General features: G+C 39.9%; 1 protein-coding gene across 1 annotated transcript in view; it reads right to left on the reverse strand.

Annotated features, from left to right (window-relative positions):
- Window positions 1-60: 60 nt before the first annotated feature.
- Window positions 61-17,089, reverse strand: part of COL1A1 (collagen type I alpha 1 chain) — a 27,976-nt gene continuing 10,947 nt past the window's right edge. Inside the window, exons 21-51 of the mRNA XM_089674533.1 lie at window positions 16,952-17,059; window positions 15,540-15,593; window positions 15,148-15,246; window positions 14,579-14,632; window positions 14,386-14,484; window positions 14,192-14,245; window positions 13,443-13,496; window positions 13,297-13,350; window positions 12,861-12,914; window positions 12,451-12,495; window positions 11,315-11,413; window positions 10,674-10,781; window positions 10,321-10,428; window positions 9,400-9,453; window positions 9,265-9,318; window positions 8,426-8,533; window positions 8,284-8,337; window positions 7,758-7,811; window positions 7,208-7,369; window positions 6,909-7,016; window positions 6,388-6,495; window positions 5,336-5,389; window positions 5,123-5,230; window positions 4,360-4,413; window positions 4,163-4,270; window positions 3,815-3,868; window positions 3,595-3,702; window positions 3,133-3,406; window positions 2,852-3,042; window positions 2,451-2,693; window positions 61-1,386 (exon numbers count right to left, since the gene is read on the reverse strand). Of these exons, the coding sequence (XP_089530659.1) occupies window positions 1,240-1,386; window positions 2,451-2,693; window positions 2,852-3,042; window positions 3,133-3,406; window positions 3,595-3,702; window positions 3,815-3,868; window positions 4,163-4,270; window positions 4,360-4,413; window positions 5,123-5,230; window positions 5,336-5,389; window positions 6,388-6,495; window positions 6,909-7,016; window positions 7,208-7,369; window positions 7,758-7,811; window positions 8,284-8,337; window positions 8,426-8,533; window positions 9,265-9,318; window positions 9,400-9,453; window positions 10,321-10,428; window positions 10,674-10,781; window positions 11,315-11,413; window positions 12,451-12,495; window positions 12,861-12,914; window positions 13,297-13,350; window positions 13,443-13,496; window positions 14,192-14,245; window positions 14,386-14,484; window positions 14,579-14,632; window positions 15,148-15,246; window positions 15,540-15,593; window positions 16,952-17,059 (3,033 nt within the window). The 3' untranslated portion in view covers window positions 61-1,239. The remainder of the gene's footprint in view (window positions 1,387-2,450; window positions 2,694-2,851; window positions 3,043-3,132; window positions 3,407-3,594; window positions 3,703-3,814; window positions 3,869-4,162; window positions 4,271-4,359; window positions 4,414-5,122; window positions 5,231-5,335; window positions 5,390-6,387; window positions 6,496-6,908; window positions 7,017-7,207; window positions 7,370-7,757; window positions 7,812-8,283; window positions 8,338-8,425; window positions 8,534-9,264; window positions 9,319-9,399; window positions 9,454-10,320; window positions 10,429-10,673; window positions 10,782-11,314; window positions 11,414-12,450; window positions 12,496-12,860; window positions 12,915-13,296; window positions 13,351-13,442; window positions 13,497-14,191; window positions 14,246-14,385; window positions 14,485-14,578; window positions 14,633-15,147; window positions 15,247-15,539; window positions 15,594-16,951; window positions 17,060-17,089) is intronic.

Raw genomic sequence — 17,089 nt, forward strand, 5'->3', positions numbered from 1 at the left:
TGATGGTTAGTGGGCTAGGATGTCAACGTCGGATAGAGAAGGACCACCGATCACATTGACTATTTTGGACCATATTACATGCTTTATTTCAGCAATCACAATAATTAAAAACATCTCAAATTATTATACAATTACAAAACAGGTACAGATCCTTTGGTTTCAGTTTAAACCCCATGGTATCGTGGTCTAGTTAGAGACTGGACAAAGGTTGAAAATAAAGAGAGAAAAAAGGGAGGTCAAGAAGAAGAAACGGAGAAGACAAAGAGGACTAAGCAAAACAAGAAGGTGGGAATCACAACAAACACAGACAGTACCTCATGATCTTGTGTTCACGGGAAAGGGGGTTTAGAAAGATAGAAAAAGGGAAAGAAGTTTTTAAATAGCACCTTAAAATCCTCAAGTGGAAGCCTAGTGGGCGGATAAATATGGAAAATAGATCCTATCTATAGCACCAAAAAACTGAAGCTACTGTGGGGAAGAATGTCAAAGAAGCATTGAGACCTTAGCACCAATGGAATGGGACATGACAGTGAGGTAGTCTCAGAAAAAAAAACAAAACAAAAAAACATCAAACACTCTACACTGCTCACCCTTCTAACACTGGAGGAGCCTCAGTGATCTGTTTGACCTTCAGTGTGACAAGGATGAAACACAGCATGGAGGAGGGCCTGAGGGACAATGGAATTAGGAAATGGAAGGAGACACTCACACCGAGAGGAACAAAAACCTTTCAAGATTCCAAAACACTCTCCACACACCTTCAATTTTCATTTTTTTTCATATTTATTTTTTTTGCCACCTGAACAAATGAAAACAAAAAAAACAAACTTTTTTTTTTATAAAAAAAAAAAAGGTGCATTACATGAAATGATTTGGTTTACTCCTCTTCGACTCTGGGAACTGTAGGTTCATCGACCCTGCATTCTCATCATCTCAAAACCGGGGCAGTCTTATTTAGGACATTCCCATTTTTTTTTCTCCATGGGGGCATCTTCAAGGTCATAGGAAGGCCAATTCATGTAAGCAGGGGGCACAGGTAATGGGAGAGGTGAAAAGTCTCCATCCCGTGAACACAAACACGGGCTTTTGGTCTGTCCTTGGAGAGATGTTCTTCAAAGCATGTCAATCTGTTTTTTTCGTGTAATGCTTACGGAAACAAGAAAAGTTTTAGAGATGAGAGGAACAACAATTTCAAGTCCGCATGAGAAATTATCCTGTCCTAGTATTTGTCTGTTGTTTTTACACGAAGCAGACTGGTCCGATCTCAGCTCCGAATTCCTGGTCTGGAGCTCCAATATCCATGGGTGCCACATCTGTAATGGGCAGTCTTGATGTCTTTGATGTCTTGTATTCAATGACTGTCTTGCCCCATTGTCCTGTGTGTTGCTGTAGAAGGAAAATGGACCATTAGGGCAATGTGATACTGTAGCAACCAAGCAAAGCAGCGTAGAGGGCTAGGGCATGTATTAATGTCTCTTAATTATCCATGCTAAATACTTGAGAATGAATAAAATATTATTGGTTTATTAGATATTGGTTAAAGAATATGTAAACCCAACATTTCACTGATACGTTCCTGCTGTACCATGTACTTGTATGAAAAGGTAGCGTGTTCTCTTTGCATTGCTTTGTGTGAAATCCCTGGTATTCCTGCAAGTCCCTTTGCTTTCCTATGAAAAACTGACCACACTAGGCAGGAGAGCATATCATAGTTAGTTTTCTAGCTGTGCTGGAAACTCAGCCTGCTCTCCTCCAATGATCAGACTTCTTCACATAGCCATTCACTGGGATGATCAGTGTATTGCTGTTTCTCCTCCTCCAGCTCTATGAGCACTTTATGCAGCTGAGAACAGAGGGTGCGTGATCATTTATAAAAAAAGGGCAAGACCCTGTCTATAGAAAGAGGGGTACTACATGCTGACCTTTCAACCAGTCTGGTTACTTTCTTTATTCCAGTTTGCTTTTTATTTCTTTTTTCTTACTTTCTTACTCAGTTATTTATTTAGATTTTTTTTTTTACAAAATGTTCCTATCTAACCTGGCAAAATCTGGTGGCATGTGAAACTTGTCATCAAGAGGGACCTTTCATTAAAGGTTATATAGCATATTTTTTGTTTTTGATAAAGCATGGGAGGATTAAAACCTTCTTTGGTTTTAATTTATTTCTCTCTCTGTTTCCACTAGTGCGATTTCCCCCTTAATGATGGCAAATACAGCAATACAAATGCCTTTTTTTAGTAAAGTGGGTAAAAGTAAGAGAATTATTCTTGCTCTCAGTACCTTCCTGTCTAGGTGTCATGTCTTGTCCTGGTGTCACAAGGACAGAAAGTGATAGCAAATCTTCCCAATTAAGTCACAGACAGGAATGAAAATCAGACAAAAAAAATCTAAACCCCCACTATTCTTCTCAAAACAATATAGAAATCTAGTCAAGTAAATAAGTATCCTACCGTGCAACCATCTTCGATGACACTGTATGTGAAGCGGCTGTTACCCTCGGCTCTGATTTCAATCTCGTTGGAACCTTGCAGGAGCAGGGCCTTCTTTAGGTTGCCAGTTTCTTGGTCCATGTAAGCCACGCTGTTCTTGCAGTGGTAGGTGATGTTCTGGGAAGCTTCAGTGGCCATAAGGCGGAGGAAGGTGAGTTGGATGTTAACATCAGCTGGGTCACATCCCTCACTGCCATATTCGAACTGGGAACAAAGTAAAATGATGACACAATTATGGACAATTGTAAGGTGCTCATTCTTGTTTCTAAGAAATGGTGAACTTCCAGCATAATTTGCATTTTGCAGTGAATCTGTGGAAAAACCAAGGATGCAATGATACATTTATTACAGACTTTCCTCACCTGGAAGCCATCGCTCATTGTCTCGCCAAACCAGACATGCTTCTTCTCACGTTGGTTCTTGCTGGTGTGCCAGTTCTTCTGAGCAATAGTGGGCTGAGTGGGGTATACACAGGTTTCTCCAGTTTCCATGTTGCAGAAGACCTTGATGGCATCAAGTGTGCATCCCTGGTTGGGGTCAATCCAGTATTCACCTAGAAAGAGGAAATCCATATTAGATAAGAAAGAAGACAAGAAAATGAAGTGGAAAAGGTTATAGAGGTGTGTCAATCCCCAATATTTACCGCTCTTCCAGTCAGAGTGGCACATCTTCAGGTCGCGGCAAGTGCGGGCTGGGTTCTTTCTGGTACCCTCGGGACTGCGGATATTCTCAATTTGTTTGCTCAGGCTCTTGAGGGTGGTGTCTACCTCCATATCACGATCGCGCATGGCATTGGCATCATCAGCACGGTAATGTCTGTCAGATTTCTCCTGAGGAGGCTGGGGCATGAAGCTGAAATCAAATCCACCACTTGGGGGGCCAGGAGGACCTGGGGGACCAGGAGGTCCGGGAGGACCCTAGAAGTTATAATAGGCAGAGTCATCAAATATGATATGAATATAAGAAAAACAACAAAAGCTGAATCATTAGAAATTAATAAAGTCCATCATGGAGCAAGTTCTGAAGAACAGAAGCTCCATGGACGGGTCAAAATGATTTAAAAGCTTCATATGGGTAAGGATAATAAGTAAATAATTATACTCACAGCAGGGCCAACATCACCAGTACGACCACGAGGACCAGGTGGGCCGATGGGACCAGGCAGACCATTAGCACCATCTTTACCAGGGCTGCCAGAAGATCCAGGAGGACCCTATTGTAAACACATTTCATAATAAGGCACTGATGCTCAAGGCCTCAGAATAAATAATTTCAGAAACAGTTATTTTTCTTTGTATTGAAAGAGAAAATAAGAAAACACTTACTCTTGGACCACCGGGACCAGAAGCACCAGATGGACCTTGTTCACCAGAGTGGCCCTGAAATGCACAAAGGTTATTAGTACTTGGAAACAATGTATCAGGAAGAAGAAAGTGCAAAGAAAACTGTATGGCTTCCAAACAGTAGTGGAACTAACAATTTCTGGACAGATTAGCTAAGGATATGTTTCCTAAGTAATATTACATTTCAAAAGGCTATTACCACTAAAAAGTGTTAATACAATAAAAAAGGTTATTGATGGCATTATACTGCACTATGCTAAAAGAGTATTTCAAAAGGCACATAAAGAATATAAAGTAAAGTAGGTAGACATTGTGTCACGTATTACGTACAGGGGGACCGGGTGGGCCGGGAAGACCGTTGAATCCTCTGTGTCCCTTCATGCCTCTTTCTCCTTGTTCTCCAGCTTCACCCTTGTCACCACGAGGACCTGCAGGTCCCTATACAAAAAAATATATGTTTATGGTAAGAATAAAGTATCAAGTCTTTTGTACAAAATACAGGTTCTTCAGATGAAAAGTCTACTTACAGAAGGACCACGAGAACCAGCAGGACCAGAGGGGCCAGCAGGACCAGCAGGACCCTAAGAAAGAAATAGAAACAAGTTAAAGCTATTCTTAGCTAGTCAGTCTCCATTAGAAACTAAAACCTTAACAGAATACACCAATGTCTGGGCATAAATGTGGCTTGGTGGTTAGCATTGTTGCTTGAGTTTGCATGCAACTTGTATGTTCTCTGTGGGTTTTCTTTGGGTACTCTGGTTTCCTCCCAAAAAATATATTGGTAGGTTAACTTGTTGCCCTCACAAACTGACAAATAATGGGTTGGTTACTGTGGTAGTGACATTCATTTGTAAGTTCCTTTAGAAGCAGTGGTAAATGTACAGTAAATAGATGAGTGTTATCTGAAAAGTGTCAATGCTTTAAATAATGGAATTGGTAAATGAAGAAATTCATGTTGATGTCCTTGGTATGTCCTGATACCAAGAGTTTTTTAATACAGCTAGCAAAGTGTGATATATCCCACCTGAAAACAATAGATGTTAGGGTCAGTTTTGTAGTGAAAGCTAATGCATCAAATGCACAATTAAGATTGGTCACTCATCTAATTATTGAAATTTAAGTAAATGGTGTGGTAATGTCAATAGTTTTTGACATGTGGATTGGCAGTACTAAATTAAAATGTAGAGTTCTCAGGGTCAACTACAAAATCTTGATGCCCAATTATTATGTTCTAACCAAAGACTAAATTTTTGTCAGCAGAGTCTGAGACAAAAAATATGGTATACTCACAGTCTCACCACGGTCGCCGTTCTTTCCAGCAGGGCCAGCTGGGCCGGGAGCACCGGGGGCACCAGGAGCACCAGGGGGACCAGCAGGTCCACCTTCACCACGATCACCCTAAGGTATTGAGAATAATGGGGTTCAGTTGAAGCATTGTCCGAAATAAAATCACAGCTAACCTAAATCTAAGAGAAGGAAGGTGGTTTAGATAAAACAGTTTACCTTAGGACCACCAGAACCATCACGACCAGGAGAACCTTCAGAACCAGGAGATCCCTAAAGACAAACCACAAGGGAAACATAAGTGCCTTTAAACCAACTTTGGCATTTTTAGAAAGAGTCTAGCCAAAAAAGAAGCAATGTGATGTCATTATATGCATAGGAGTCCCTTATAAAACCATTGTATTAAATTATGTGTTATGATGAGACCAGGGCCCAGATAAGGGGCGGGCAGGAGGGGCAGCTGGCCGGGGCACAGTGGTAGGGCTGGGCGCCCCCTCGCCACATGGTAGCTCTAGATCGGTGGCTAGCAACCGGCAGGCCGTAGCTTCATGCCTCTTCTGACAACTACTGCTGTCACGCTGTGCACCACCATCCACCCACGGCTAACACAAAAACAAACCATGCATGTGCAGCTACTGTCTAGCCACAAGAAAGCAAGTGATTGGCCCTGCAAAGGTAGTGCACACTCCATGCCAACCATGGACAGCCAAAGCAAGGGGGCAAAGAATGGGGCAAGGTGATACACCCATTCTACAGCATGTATTAGGAGGGGGTTGCAGTTCTGTATCCTTGCCCTGAGCACTGGGCGAACCTGTTGCAGTACTGGATGGGGCCCTAAAACAAAGCAATTAAGTGACCTCCTGACTCTTTAATTTCCATCTCAGATGCAATTCCTTTAGTTATAGAGAATGCTAATTGCTTTCATAGAAACTGCATACACGTTCCTCAACTAGATATACATAATTTTTTATCTAAATGGCCTTCCTGTGCTTTTTGGTCCAAAGCAGTTGTGGGGATGATCTTAGCAGGAGGAAACCTGTCCTGGCACATATCAGAAAAGAGGAAACTCCTATATCTTCACTGTAGTTGTTTTCTTTGACGTCTTGGACCTACTCAGCTGTAAAATGGGGAGGAGGAGGATTGACCTTTAGGAGGTCTTAACAATTGTTAATGTATATTTTTGAATGTGCATATACTGTCATTGTATGACCTTACAGTTAGTTTAAGTTTATGGTCTTCCAATGCTTAAACTATTATCCAAAAACACTTACTTCACGACCTGCTTCACCGGGAGGTCCAGCTAAGCCTGGTGGGCCAGAAGGACCGGGAGGACCACGTTCACCGCTTGGGCCAGAAGGACCTTGTTTGCCAGGTTCACCCTAAAGTGTTGTAAGATAGGACAAAATCAAAACACAATGAAAAAAAATACTATAACTTCCAAGATGCCATGTTACTAAATCATATAATAGAAAGTAAATATTTATAGGTAGGAATGTATAATGTTGACTGTAAAGATACACTTGAAATACGGAGTCTAAAGAGATTATCTGTCCTTGTGATTTTATATTAAATGAAATACCATTTTGGTACAGAATTGGCAGATACCCATTTGACAGAGTTTACCAATAGTTGTTGTAAATGTGCCACTGTAAAATGTGTTGTGTATGAAATATTATTAGCAGACTATACAGGGAACCATGTGTCTTGTAGAGGTTTCACTATGTGGCCTACTGAAAAGTTGAACATTCTAAAATTTTACGCTTTTGTGTATAAATTCCAAGGTTGTACTCACAGTGGGGCCTGGAAGACCTGAGAAGCCTCTTTCTCCTCTCTGTCCGGGAAGACCAACTGTACCACGGGTTCCAGCAATACCTTGGGGTCCAGGAATACCAGGAGCACCCTACAGAATAGATATATCAAGAAAATAAATGATCTGCTGTGGTTTTATTGGAAATACCACATTGGGAAGGATCATTTGGCCATATCTATTAAGTAATAATTAATAAATAAAGCTAGTTAATAATTACTAAAGAGGTCTTGAATAGTTTTCAGGTACAAATATGGCTAGATAAGAGTTAAAGCTGCACTTACAGCAGGGCCATCGCTACCAGGAGATCCTTTCTCGCCAGAGGGTCCGGGAGGTCCACCAGCACCAGGTTCACCAGGACGTCCAGCAGGGCCAGTCTCACCACGAGGTCCTTTCTGTCCTTCCTTTCCAGATGGGCCAGAAGGTCCAGGAGGTCCAGCATTGCCCTAAAGAGTAACCAAAGACTGAGTATGAAGGCACCAAAGTGGCATTGGACATAGCCAGCTGCATATCTCTTCACATATCCTAGTTAGTCGTAGAAGAATAATGGGCTTTTCGAATAGGAACTTGCAAACACAACTTAGAAGACTAGTTTGGCAGCATGGAGGGTCAGTAATGACTTTGTAAGCCATTACTAGTTTAAACTATGGCTAGTAGTTATTGCTTGCCGATTGCAAAGCCTGATAACTGCAAGAGGCATAAGTGGCAAAATAATCCACCTAGTACGGCTTTACAGCAGCATGGAGGTTCAGTAATGACTTTTTTGCCATCCAGTGGCAAAGTGTTGATTTTTACAAACATTAATTAAAAATACATAAGTCTATATATACTTACAGAGGGGCCAGGGGGTCCAACACGTCCAGCAGCACCAGGGAAACCAGTAGCACCCTAAGGATGAAAGATATATGGGGTGATTATTCTTCTGTTCAATTAAGTCAGCTGGATTATGTTTGGACTTGTCTGCTGATATAACATATTTATTATGTATGCCATTTAATACAATGTAAGTCATTAAACCAGCAAGTCCAGGGTTAGCCTACATTAATATGGGGTTATGGGTAAAATGTACAAGTGAAAATTAAATTCAAGAATGACTTATAAAGGCCTGAAGTACCATCTGTTCATGTTTCTCCGTCTAAAAAGTGGTAGGGTCAGAAAATGAGAAATGTATGTTGTATTGTGCCCAGTTTTGCAAGCTGGAGCATAAAAACAGGTGAAGTGGCCTTTGGTGGAGGGATCAACTGTGACCTGATTCATGGGGCAACTTATAAAATACAACAGTCTTCACCTTTGTAAAGCTACCCAATGACTTATAACAAGATAGAAACTGGTAGGAAAATTATGAACTACTTATACTTACAGGAGGACCAGCAGGACCACGAGCACCTTTGGGACCAGTAGCACCAATAGCACCCTGAAAAATGAAAATGAGGTACATTGGTATTGCTGGATGAAAATGGTCATGGGGAAGTGAAGTTTGAATGATTTAGAAAGAGACTCACAGCAGGGCCGGGAGCACCAGTGGGACCACCAGATCCAGGAGGACCAGCATCACCTTTGGGACCAGCATCACCTTGTTCACCCTTGGCACCAGGTTGACCATCAGCACCCTACATGGAAAGAAAATGGAAGTCAGTAAGTCACAAATCTGGATAACTTTATGCATACATGCATGTATCTTTATATTATACTATATTTTTTATTAAGTTTTTTTTTCATGTGTGTATTCAACATTGTCAAATTATAACTAAGTTCTAAGTTCACAGAATCATTTTAACAGTCATGGAGTATTGCTTCATATTTAACAGTATTAGAGTGAAAAGTGGGTGACTAGTACTGCAGAAGCACAGGATCTGCAAAAAAAATCCATATATTCTTTCAAGTGAGAACAATATACATATTTCCAGTAGCATAGTTAGTGCAAAGTTTGGCTTATGTTCAAGTAACTACTGGGAAGCAAGATCGGTAATTCACTGGAAACTATTCTACCCGTATAACCCTACTGCAATTCCAGGCTTCACCAGCAGATTGATCTGCAGGTGAGTCTGCAACTGCGTTTACAGTAAAGATTAAGGTGCTGCAGGTAGAGGAAAGAGCACTAATGGGATTTACATTTGAAATTGGAATCCTCTATCATAATGCATTAGTCTGGTCAGAGTGAATATTTTAAGCAGACTTTTGAGTTGGGCCTTTTAGCAAGAACCAAAAGCAATGCATTTGCATCACTAAGTCTAGGGTGAAAGAATTGTTCTGCATACTGGTAATATTGACAGTGGAGTATGTACTCTATAAGATGGTTCTATGAGATGTTTAAATAGGAGCATTAAAGCAAAGTACTCACAGGAGGACCAGCAAATCCAGCAGGGCCAGAAGGACCGGGCTCACCACGCTCACCCTAAAGGAACAGTAAAGTGACCATTAGATGTAGTCATTTTGTCATGAGCCAAGAAAGCAGGTCAACTGAAGATATACTTACGGGAGCACCACGGGCACCAGTGGGACCAGCAGGACCAGAAGGACCACCTTCACCCTGCAAAAGAAGAGCATTGTTGAAATATTGTTCAGGGTTTGACTAAGGTAGGCAAGCCTCAACACTAAATCTACTTTTGACATAGCATCATAAGCAACTGTTATAAGACTGGTCAATAGACAGTATTGAGCCAATGTATGAAAGAACTATTACAGGCCCAAGACCTACTCTTCTTCTACCAAAATGTGCTTTTGGAACAGAAATAGAACATAAATAGACAGTATTCCACCAAAAAAAAGATTTTGTTAACCATCTTTTTTCTATCCTTTGTCCTATGTAAAGTACAAATTGTCATTCCCAAGCTGGGTCTATTATTTTGCTACCATAATGAAGATACAACATTGATATCTTCATTGTATCAAACAATATTTTCCATATGTAAAAGATAGTGAAAGCCTAGTTTTCCTCATTAAATTGCATGACTAACTGAAGACTATATGATGATGATGATTGTGTGCTATATATGTTTATAAACTGGTTTAAATGGTTGAAATTATCATTATAAAATTTGGTTTTAAATGCAGGTTCCCTTGTAGGATCCTATGTAAAGACCAAAGACCAGTTTGTTGGGACACCTGCTTAGAGGTATAACTAAAAACCTCGGGTCTTGTGCTAAAACTTGTATTTGATGATCCTATTCTTGATTTGGCTTCTAATCTATAGGAGGAACATGAGAAGAAAAAAAGTGGTGCTTTATTTTGTGTAGAATATAATGTCAGCATACAAGTGATGATCTACTAGGAGGAGCAGTTATGCTTAGGTTCCCTGACATCTGAAATGTGTACACTCTGCATAACCTATGTTTCCTAGCACCTGGTCAGTAAAATGAAGATTTCAAAAAGTTGAGACTTTGGCAATTCAACTTACCTTGTCACCAGGAGCACCACCAGGGCCAGGAGGACCAATAGGACCAGTCAAACCTCTAACGCCATCTTTGCCAGGAGCACCATCGGCACCCTTAGGTCCTTGGTCACCCTACAAGGAAATAGAGGATAGTGTTGAGAGTTTGAACTGCAAGATAGGTTATATAGAGATGGGATTAGGGTCAAAGAAGAACAACGAGCACAAAAGAAAAAAAGTAGGATCAAGAGGTACAGGGACAATAGGCCAGGAGAAGAGACCAATAATGGCTTGAATGAAGAAAGGAAATGAATAATTAAGAAAAGTAAGCTTCATGTAAAAGGCTAACTATAATTGTAGCTCAGGTATCTGGCACTTACTCTGTCACCCTTAGCACCAGGCATGCCACCAGCACCACGTTCACCGGGCATTCCTTGAAGACCAGAAGGTCCTTGACCACCAGGGGCACCTGGAGCACCAGCTTCACCCTGATTTGAGGAAAAAAAGGCATTGCTTAACTTGAAACCAAGAATGTATGTTATGCTCTAACAATATTGCACTGATGTACTAGGGCTGCCCATCCCATTGCTATGTATGAGATAAATCATTGTGCATAACTGAAAATAATTCTCTTGAGTTACAGTATGAATTACATTATTATTGATGTTCTGATTGATCCTATGTATGTAAACCTGTCTGAAGTATGTTCGGCCTACATGTGTGCTATGCCATGTGTCCAATCAGCAGTGCAGATCAATATAACTCAAAGGCCTTAATACAATTATTTTACAACACAGTTAAGGTGAGGCCCAAATTACTAAACCTATTTTTAAGTTCCCTTAAATTTTTTGAAAAATCATTACTATTATCATCTCTGGAGAGATTAATGGTCTGCATAGAATCTTAGAAAGACCTAGGGAGTTTAAAGACTGAATCTGACTTGAAGTTGTGGGCCATAGCAACATTTTATTTGGAGGACAGGGCACAAACAGAGCCCGTTGGCAAGAGAAGACCAACTCACCTTAGCACCATCGTTACCAGGAGCACCGTTAGCACCACGAGGTCCCTGAGGGCCAGGGGGTCCAAGGGCACCACGTTCACCAGGGAATCCTCTTTCACCCTATAATAGATAAGAAAAGTGCTGTTGAGAAAGCAAGTATATTGAAGAAAGTTACACAAAAAAGAAGTAATGGGAAGTTAAACTTATGGAAGTGGCCATATATATCTATTAAACTATACTCCATTGCTAATTGTTAGTGCTCATTATTGCACTTTTCTTTTTATCGCATAGACAATAATAATTTAGAAAAACAAGGGTTCCTTTATTGAAGAAAAAAAATTATATGCATGATACAAATCTGTATATAATACAGAAAGCTGTCTTCTCTATGGTCACAGATTGGTGTGGTTTGTTGTTCTACCATTGAAGTTTTACGAAAGACTGAAGAAGGATAAAATAATGAGGCAAGAGGAAGCCTGTGATAAATTTTGTCACATTAGGCATTTCTTATTATAGCCTTTTCACAAATTTAGGCCTGAACACATTACAGCTGGGCTAAGTACCTCTGTATAATCTAGGAGACCCGCTAGTAGATACCAAGGCAACATGTACCACCCCTAGATTGTCCCTGTTGTCCTCAGCTTGTTGGTTAGGCCCTTATTTTTTTTTATTTTATTTTCCATCATAATTGAAAAGAAGAATAATCAGAGAGAAAAGTGCATTCAAAGGGATTTTTTTTGCTACTATAGCACACGGGCCCCACAACTTAGTTTCTTTTGGAAAAGATGAAACAGCCATGCAATCTATGGTTTTTAAAGTTTTCAAATCTTTTCAAATCTTTTATACTACTAATACAAAATCTAGCAGGTTGTTTTCCAGTGATTTAAGTCAGGTGTTCATAATCAGGACTGCACATAGAGTCCATGCTTCTGGGGTCTCAGGATTGTCATGTATCCTTAATCCTGATAAGACATTTTTGCCATGACTGTTAAGTGTCTCAACATAATGGTAACCTAAGACTTAAGAACCCCCCAAAAATGGCCAAATTTCATTTAGGACCTATCAAAATGGGGATGTCTCTCATTTAGTTTGTATATAGTTTACTTTCTAATAGGCTTCAAAATGGCAAGTAATATGTGGAAGGATGGAATACTTACTCTTGAGCCAGCAGGGCCAGAGGGTCCAACATCTCCGGGAACACCCTAAGAAGAGAGACACTCAGATTAATGTAATGTAATCAACTATAGCTTGTATAGAACAGGTATGAAAAAGCAAGGTGCAATCTACATATTATAAGGCTTAGCTTTAGAACCAATAGACCCTATGCATAAAAACTGCTAAAAATTAGAAATTGAGCTGTTTTCCACTATAATCATTTAGGTTATACCTTTCATTATTCTGTTGCAGGCAAGCAACTGAAATCAAGAGACTGGATTCAACACTAATACAGACAACCAAACTGTTATTTACTAGGTTGTAAATTAATACTTCAGCTGCAATACATACATTTGTTTCCTATACTGATTAATAGTTTGGCAGTTCAGCAAGGTAAATTCAGTTGACTCACCTGTTCACCGGGTTTGCCACTCTCACCAGGGGCACCAGGAGATCCAGAAAGACCCTAAAAATTTAATGAAAGAGTTATATCAAATCACAGTTAAGGCTTGTAATTAGCAGTAAGAGGATATTTAGTAAAAGTAATTGTCAATACAGGACATGTGTCTTCCAAAATCCATGTTCTGTTCTAGGATGTATAGGTGATTTTGTATTAAACGGTAAAGGTAAGTATCGGATGTGTAAAACATAAGGCAGTAGAGCATAGCCATAGTGTATGAATATGACATTTGAAGGTGTAATGGGGTGATTAGGGAGAATTCTACTGAAGATATTGTCTATATAGGTCAAGTGCAGACCATAGGGTCAACGTGAGGGACTATGTTAGCTGGACAATATTTTAGAGGCCTTGGAATATAGGAATATATAGTTTATGACAAGGTACTCACTTGGAATCCAGGAGGACCAGCAGGACCGTTTTCACCTCTCTCTCCAGCAGGTCCCTGCAGGGAAAAATAAAAATTCAATATATGTAGCTATGGGAAAACCAGTATCAATAATTAATCAATAAGAAATAAAATAAAATTCTACTTACAGCAGGGCCAGGAGGACCTTGAGCACCACCTTCACCATCTTTTCCAGGTACACCCTAGAGCAGAAAACCAAGATTTATTATATAATTTTCAAATAAATATCAAAAGGACGAAAAAAAGGAATAGACCTACAATCCAACTGAACCTGTATTCTTTTAAGGAAAGCATTCTAAAGTTGGTACATCTTTGCTCGAGGGGACCAAGAATCAACCAAAGACACCACAACTTTCTAAGATTCCATTCTAAATAATTAATGCCACCAATGATTGTTGGTAGCTAGTACCATATAGGAAAGATTCTAGTGCTTTGGGTTCTTTTTCTAAATTAGATCAACATAGCAGAGATTCTGATATTCAGCAAGCATTATCTTCAGGTGAGTCTTCCAGGTCCATGTGTTTTAAATGATAGCGATTCTCCACTACAGAATGTGATGGTGACAGTCACATTCATTTCTTTATAAATAGACCCCTTAGCTTTTTCAGGAAAAACTATTTCAGTAATTTTTATTAGGTAAACAACATATTTGACCTAATGTAGTGAAGCTACCTTCCTAAGGCTTCACCTGCAGTATTATATATCACATGTACAGTGATACAAATAAAATATTTTCTTAAATTCTGCAATTCACACTTCCTTTATTCCTTCCCATTTATATGAGTTACCCTACAAATTCTAGGTCAAGAGGCCTAGATACTGTAGAGTGCATCTAATTTTAGAGAGCTAAAATTTAAATTATTTTCTGAATACTTACAACAGCACCAGGGGGACCAGCAACTCCTCTCTCACCAGGCTTACCAGGCTCACCCTGTGAAATAGGAAAGAGATGTTAAATTATTATGTGTAGTGGACATATATTCATTGTTGTAAAGTAGTAAAGATTTGGACTTTAAGAGAAAGAAGGGCAAATATTACATTATAGGGTCTTCAGATGAAGTGGATACTTACAGCTGCTCCCTTAGGACCAGGGAAACCCATAACTCCAGACTGGCCTCTGGCACCAGGTGGGCCGGGAGGTCCAGTGCGACCATCTTGACCAGGGGCACCCTATGCCAAAAAGACCAAAGATCAGAGAAACAGATCTATCAAATGAAGGTAAAGAAAAAATGCACAGTCCTGAAAGGAGAAGACACCAACTTACAGCAGGGCCAGTCTTGCCATCAGGGCCAGGGCTACCAGGGCTACCAGTCAGACCCTAGAAAAGAAGAGAAGAAAAGTTTTGACCTTTTGGCACCATTAGCTATAAAATTAAAAATGAATTTAATTAATCCTGTGTGAGTTTTCTCCAGGCCTAACCCATTCAGTGTCCTCACACAAATTATTGGGTTCTGTTGGTATATATCTGATTTACAAATTAGTTAAGGAAGTGTGTTTATGGAAATGGAAAACTCAATCCCCATCACCAGTTTTTAATAGCAGTGGTTCTAGGTATAGGTCTAGGGGTGTGTCTACTGTTTAGACTGTACTATGTGCAAAGGATGGTAATGTCCTGAACAAACACAGGAATCACACTGATGCAAGCAGGATTTAGAGAGCAAAATGGAATGGTCCATTTGCTTCTCTGTGGAACAGAGGATCCCAAAAAACAAGATACAGGTACCTAAGTATTTTTATGGCTTAATACTGCTTGTTTGTTTTGTCTACAGCTGGAGTAAGTGGGATGTGTAAGACCTATTGAGTACCAATAATCCAAGCCTCCATGTCACTCACCTTAGCACCAGGAAGACCAGGCTCACCAGGGCGACCAGATTCACCACCAGATCCTTTGGGACCAGCAGGGCCGACGGGACCACGTTCACCAGGAGGGCCCTGTATTACAGCAAGACAAATAATGGTTAAAAGTAATTAAAACCAATAATTAGACCTTAGTTCAATAAAACATTCCAGTCACTTGTCCTTGGAACCGTACTATGTTCTGCCTTCAACAAATGAGGCCAGGAAACTTTACCAGTAAGAAATGTAAAATGATATAACTATATAATATCAAATTTGTGATAGATAGTCAGATCAGGAATCAAATAAAAACGGATGTTTTCCTGTGTCATCAAATGTCTAAAACATTGTCCTGTCAGCTCAAGTTGTTGATTGTATAGGTGTCTCACCTTGGGTCCACCAGCACCATCAGCACCAGGGAAACCACGGCTTCCAGGGCCACCCTGTCAAAAGAAGAAGACATTGTGATACAAGTTCAAAGTGAGAATAAAATTGTGGCGTTATAGTAGTCAACATAAAATAAATGCAACCAGTGATAATAAAACAGTGTATGTTGTTGGCTTTAGCTAATAAGTAGCAATAATTGAAGGTTTGCATCCATATTTTGTATGCCATGAATGTTCTGTGTAAAAGCCGATAACATCTTCAAGGCTATATGAACCCAAACAAGGTCTAGGCAAAGGCTCATGTTTTAATGATAATGTTGATTTAAAATTCATATATTTGACAATATTAAACCATTATGGATGAATCCATTAGTAGTGTTATAAAATGCTGTGGATTTTAAAAAATATGAATCTAGTTAGTTGTACCCACCCAAAAATTGTACCTTTAACACTTCATCATTTGTTACTTTATCAACAACTGTGTCCGTACTATGGTTTGGTTTACATTAATATGTTGGAAATGTTTAGTTAACTTTGAACAGTTATTAATTTAAGGCCTGCTCTATAGTTAAGTAGTACAAGGAAGACTACAACCTTTATAAAGCCAACTACCACTGGAGACAGACATTTTGTGGGGATGACCAGCCTACCTATCTTCTATTGACATCACTAGTAACACCCATTAAATAACCACCCCCTAAGTAGGGCTAATCTATACAAAATGGGAAAGAGGAAAAAAAGAGGCATTACCCACTGCAGCCAACCAGATTTCAGCTGTCATTGTTCTGATGCAGCTTTATTAGTTGCTAGGGATGACACCTCCACATCCACCTCCATATTGCCCTTCAACTTTTATATGCCAGCTCTAGGTGTCTAACAAAGATCTTAACCCTAACCATGGAGTTGGTTTCTACATGTATTAGAAATAAAAATGGGGACTGACATTGTTTCTGTATAGATTTTCAATTAAGTGTTTTTTTAGATTTAATTGAAAATCAGTGAAATTATCTGATTATAGAAAACAATATTGGAAGTATTCATGAACTCTGCTGCGAAATAAGGAACACCCAACAGCCAATGTCTTGACATACAGTATTGACATGCAGTTGGTTGGCATGGAAATATAGCATTTTTCCATCATTTGCTGTGCACCTGTTCTCATAAAAGCCCCCCGGGTATTATAGTTTTCACATGGAGCAATCAGCAGTGAAATTAGAATTAGTTGATAGACTCCATGGAGATCTGAATATACCCAGTGACTCCTGTTTGATATCTATTGCATTTAATCAGGCCATAGATTCAGTGACACATCCACTGAAAGATGGCTTTTGACAGTGTATGTGTTTCTCATTTCCTTTTGCCTAATGGGCATTGGCACAGTCAAAATTGTGAGTTTGGCAAATTTTGGTACTCACACGTTCCCCAGCAGGTCCGGGAGGTCCAGAAGGTCCGGGCTCACCACGGGATCCTCTCTTTCCTTCTTCACCAGGAGGGCCAGGGGGTCCTTGAGAACCAGATGGGCCCTAAAAAGAAGTGGAAAGGTTAAACAATGA

The sequence above is a fragment of the Staurois parvus genome, unplaced genomic scaffold (genome assembly GCF_062004578.1).
Source record: "Staurois parvus isolate SC_StPar_1 unplaced genomic scaffold, SC_StPar_1.0 ptg000151l, whole genome shotgun sequence".
NCBI classification, from domain to species: domain Eukaryota; kingdom Metazoa; phylum Chordata; class Amphibia; order Anura; family Ranidae; genus Staurois; species Staurois parvus.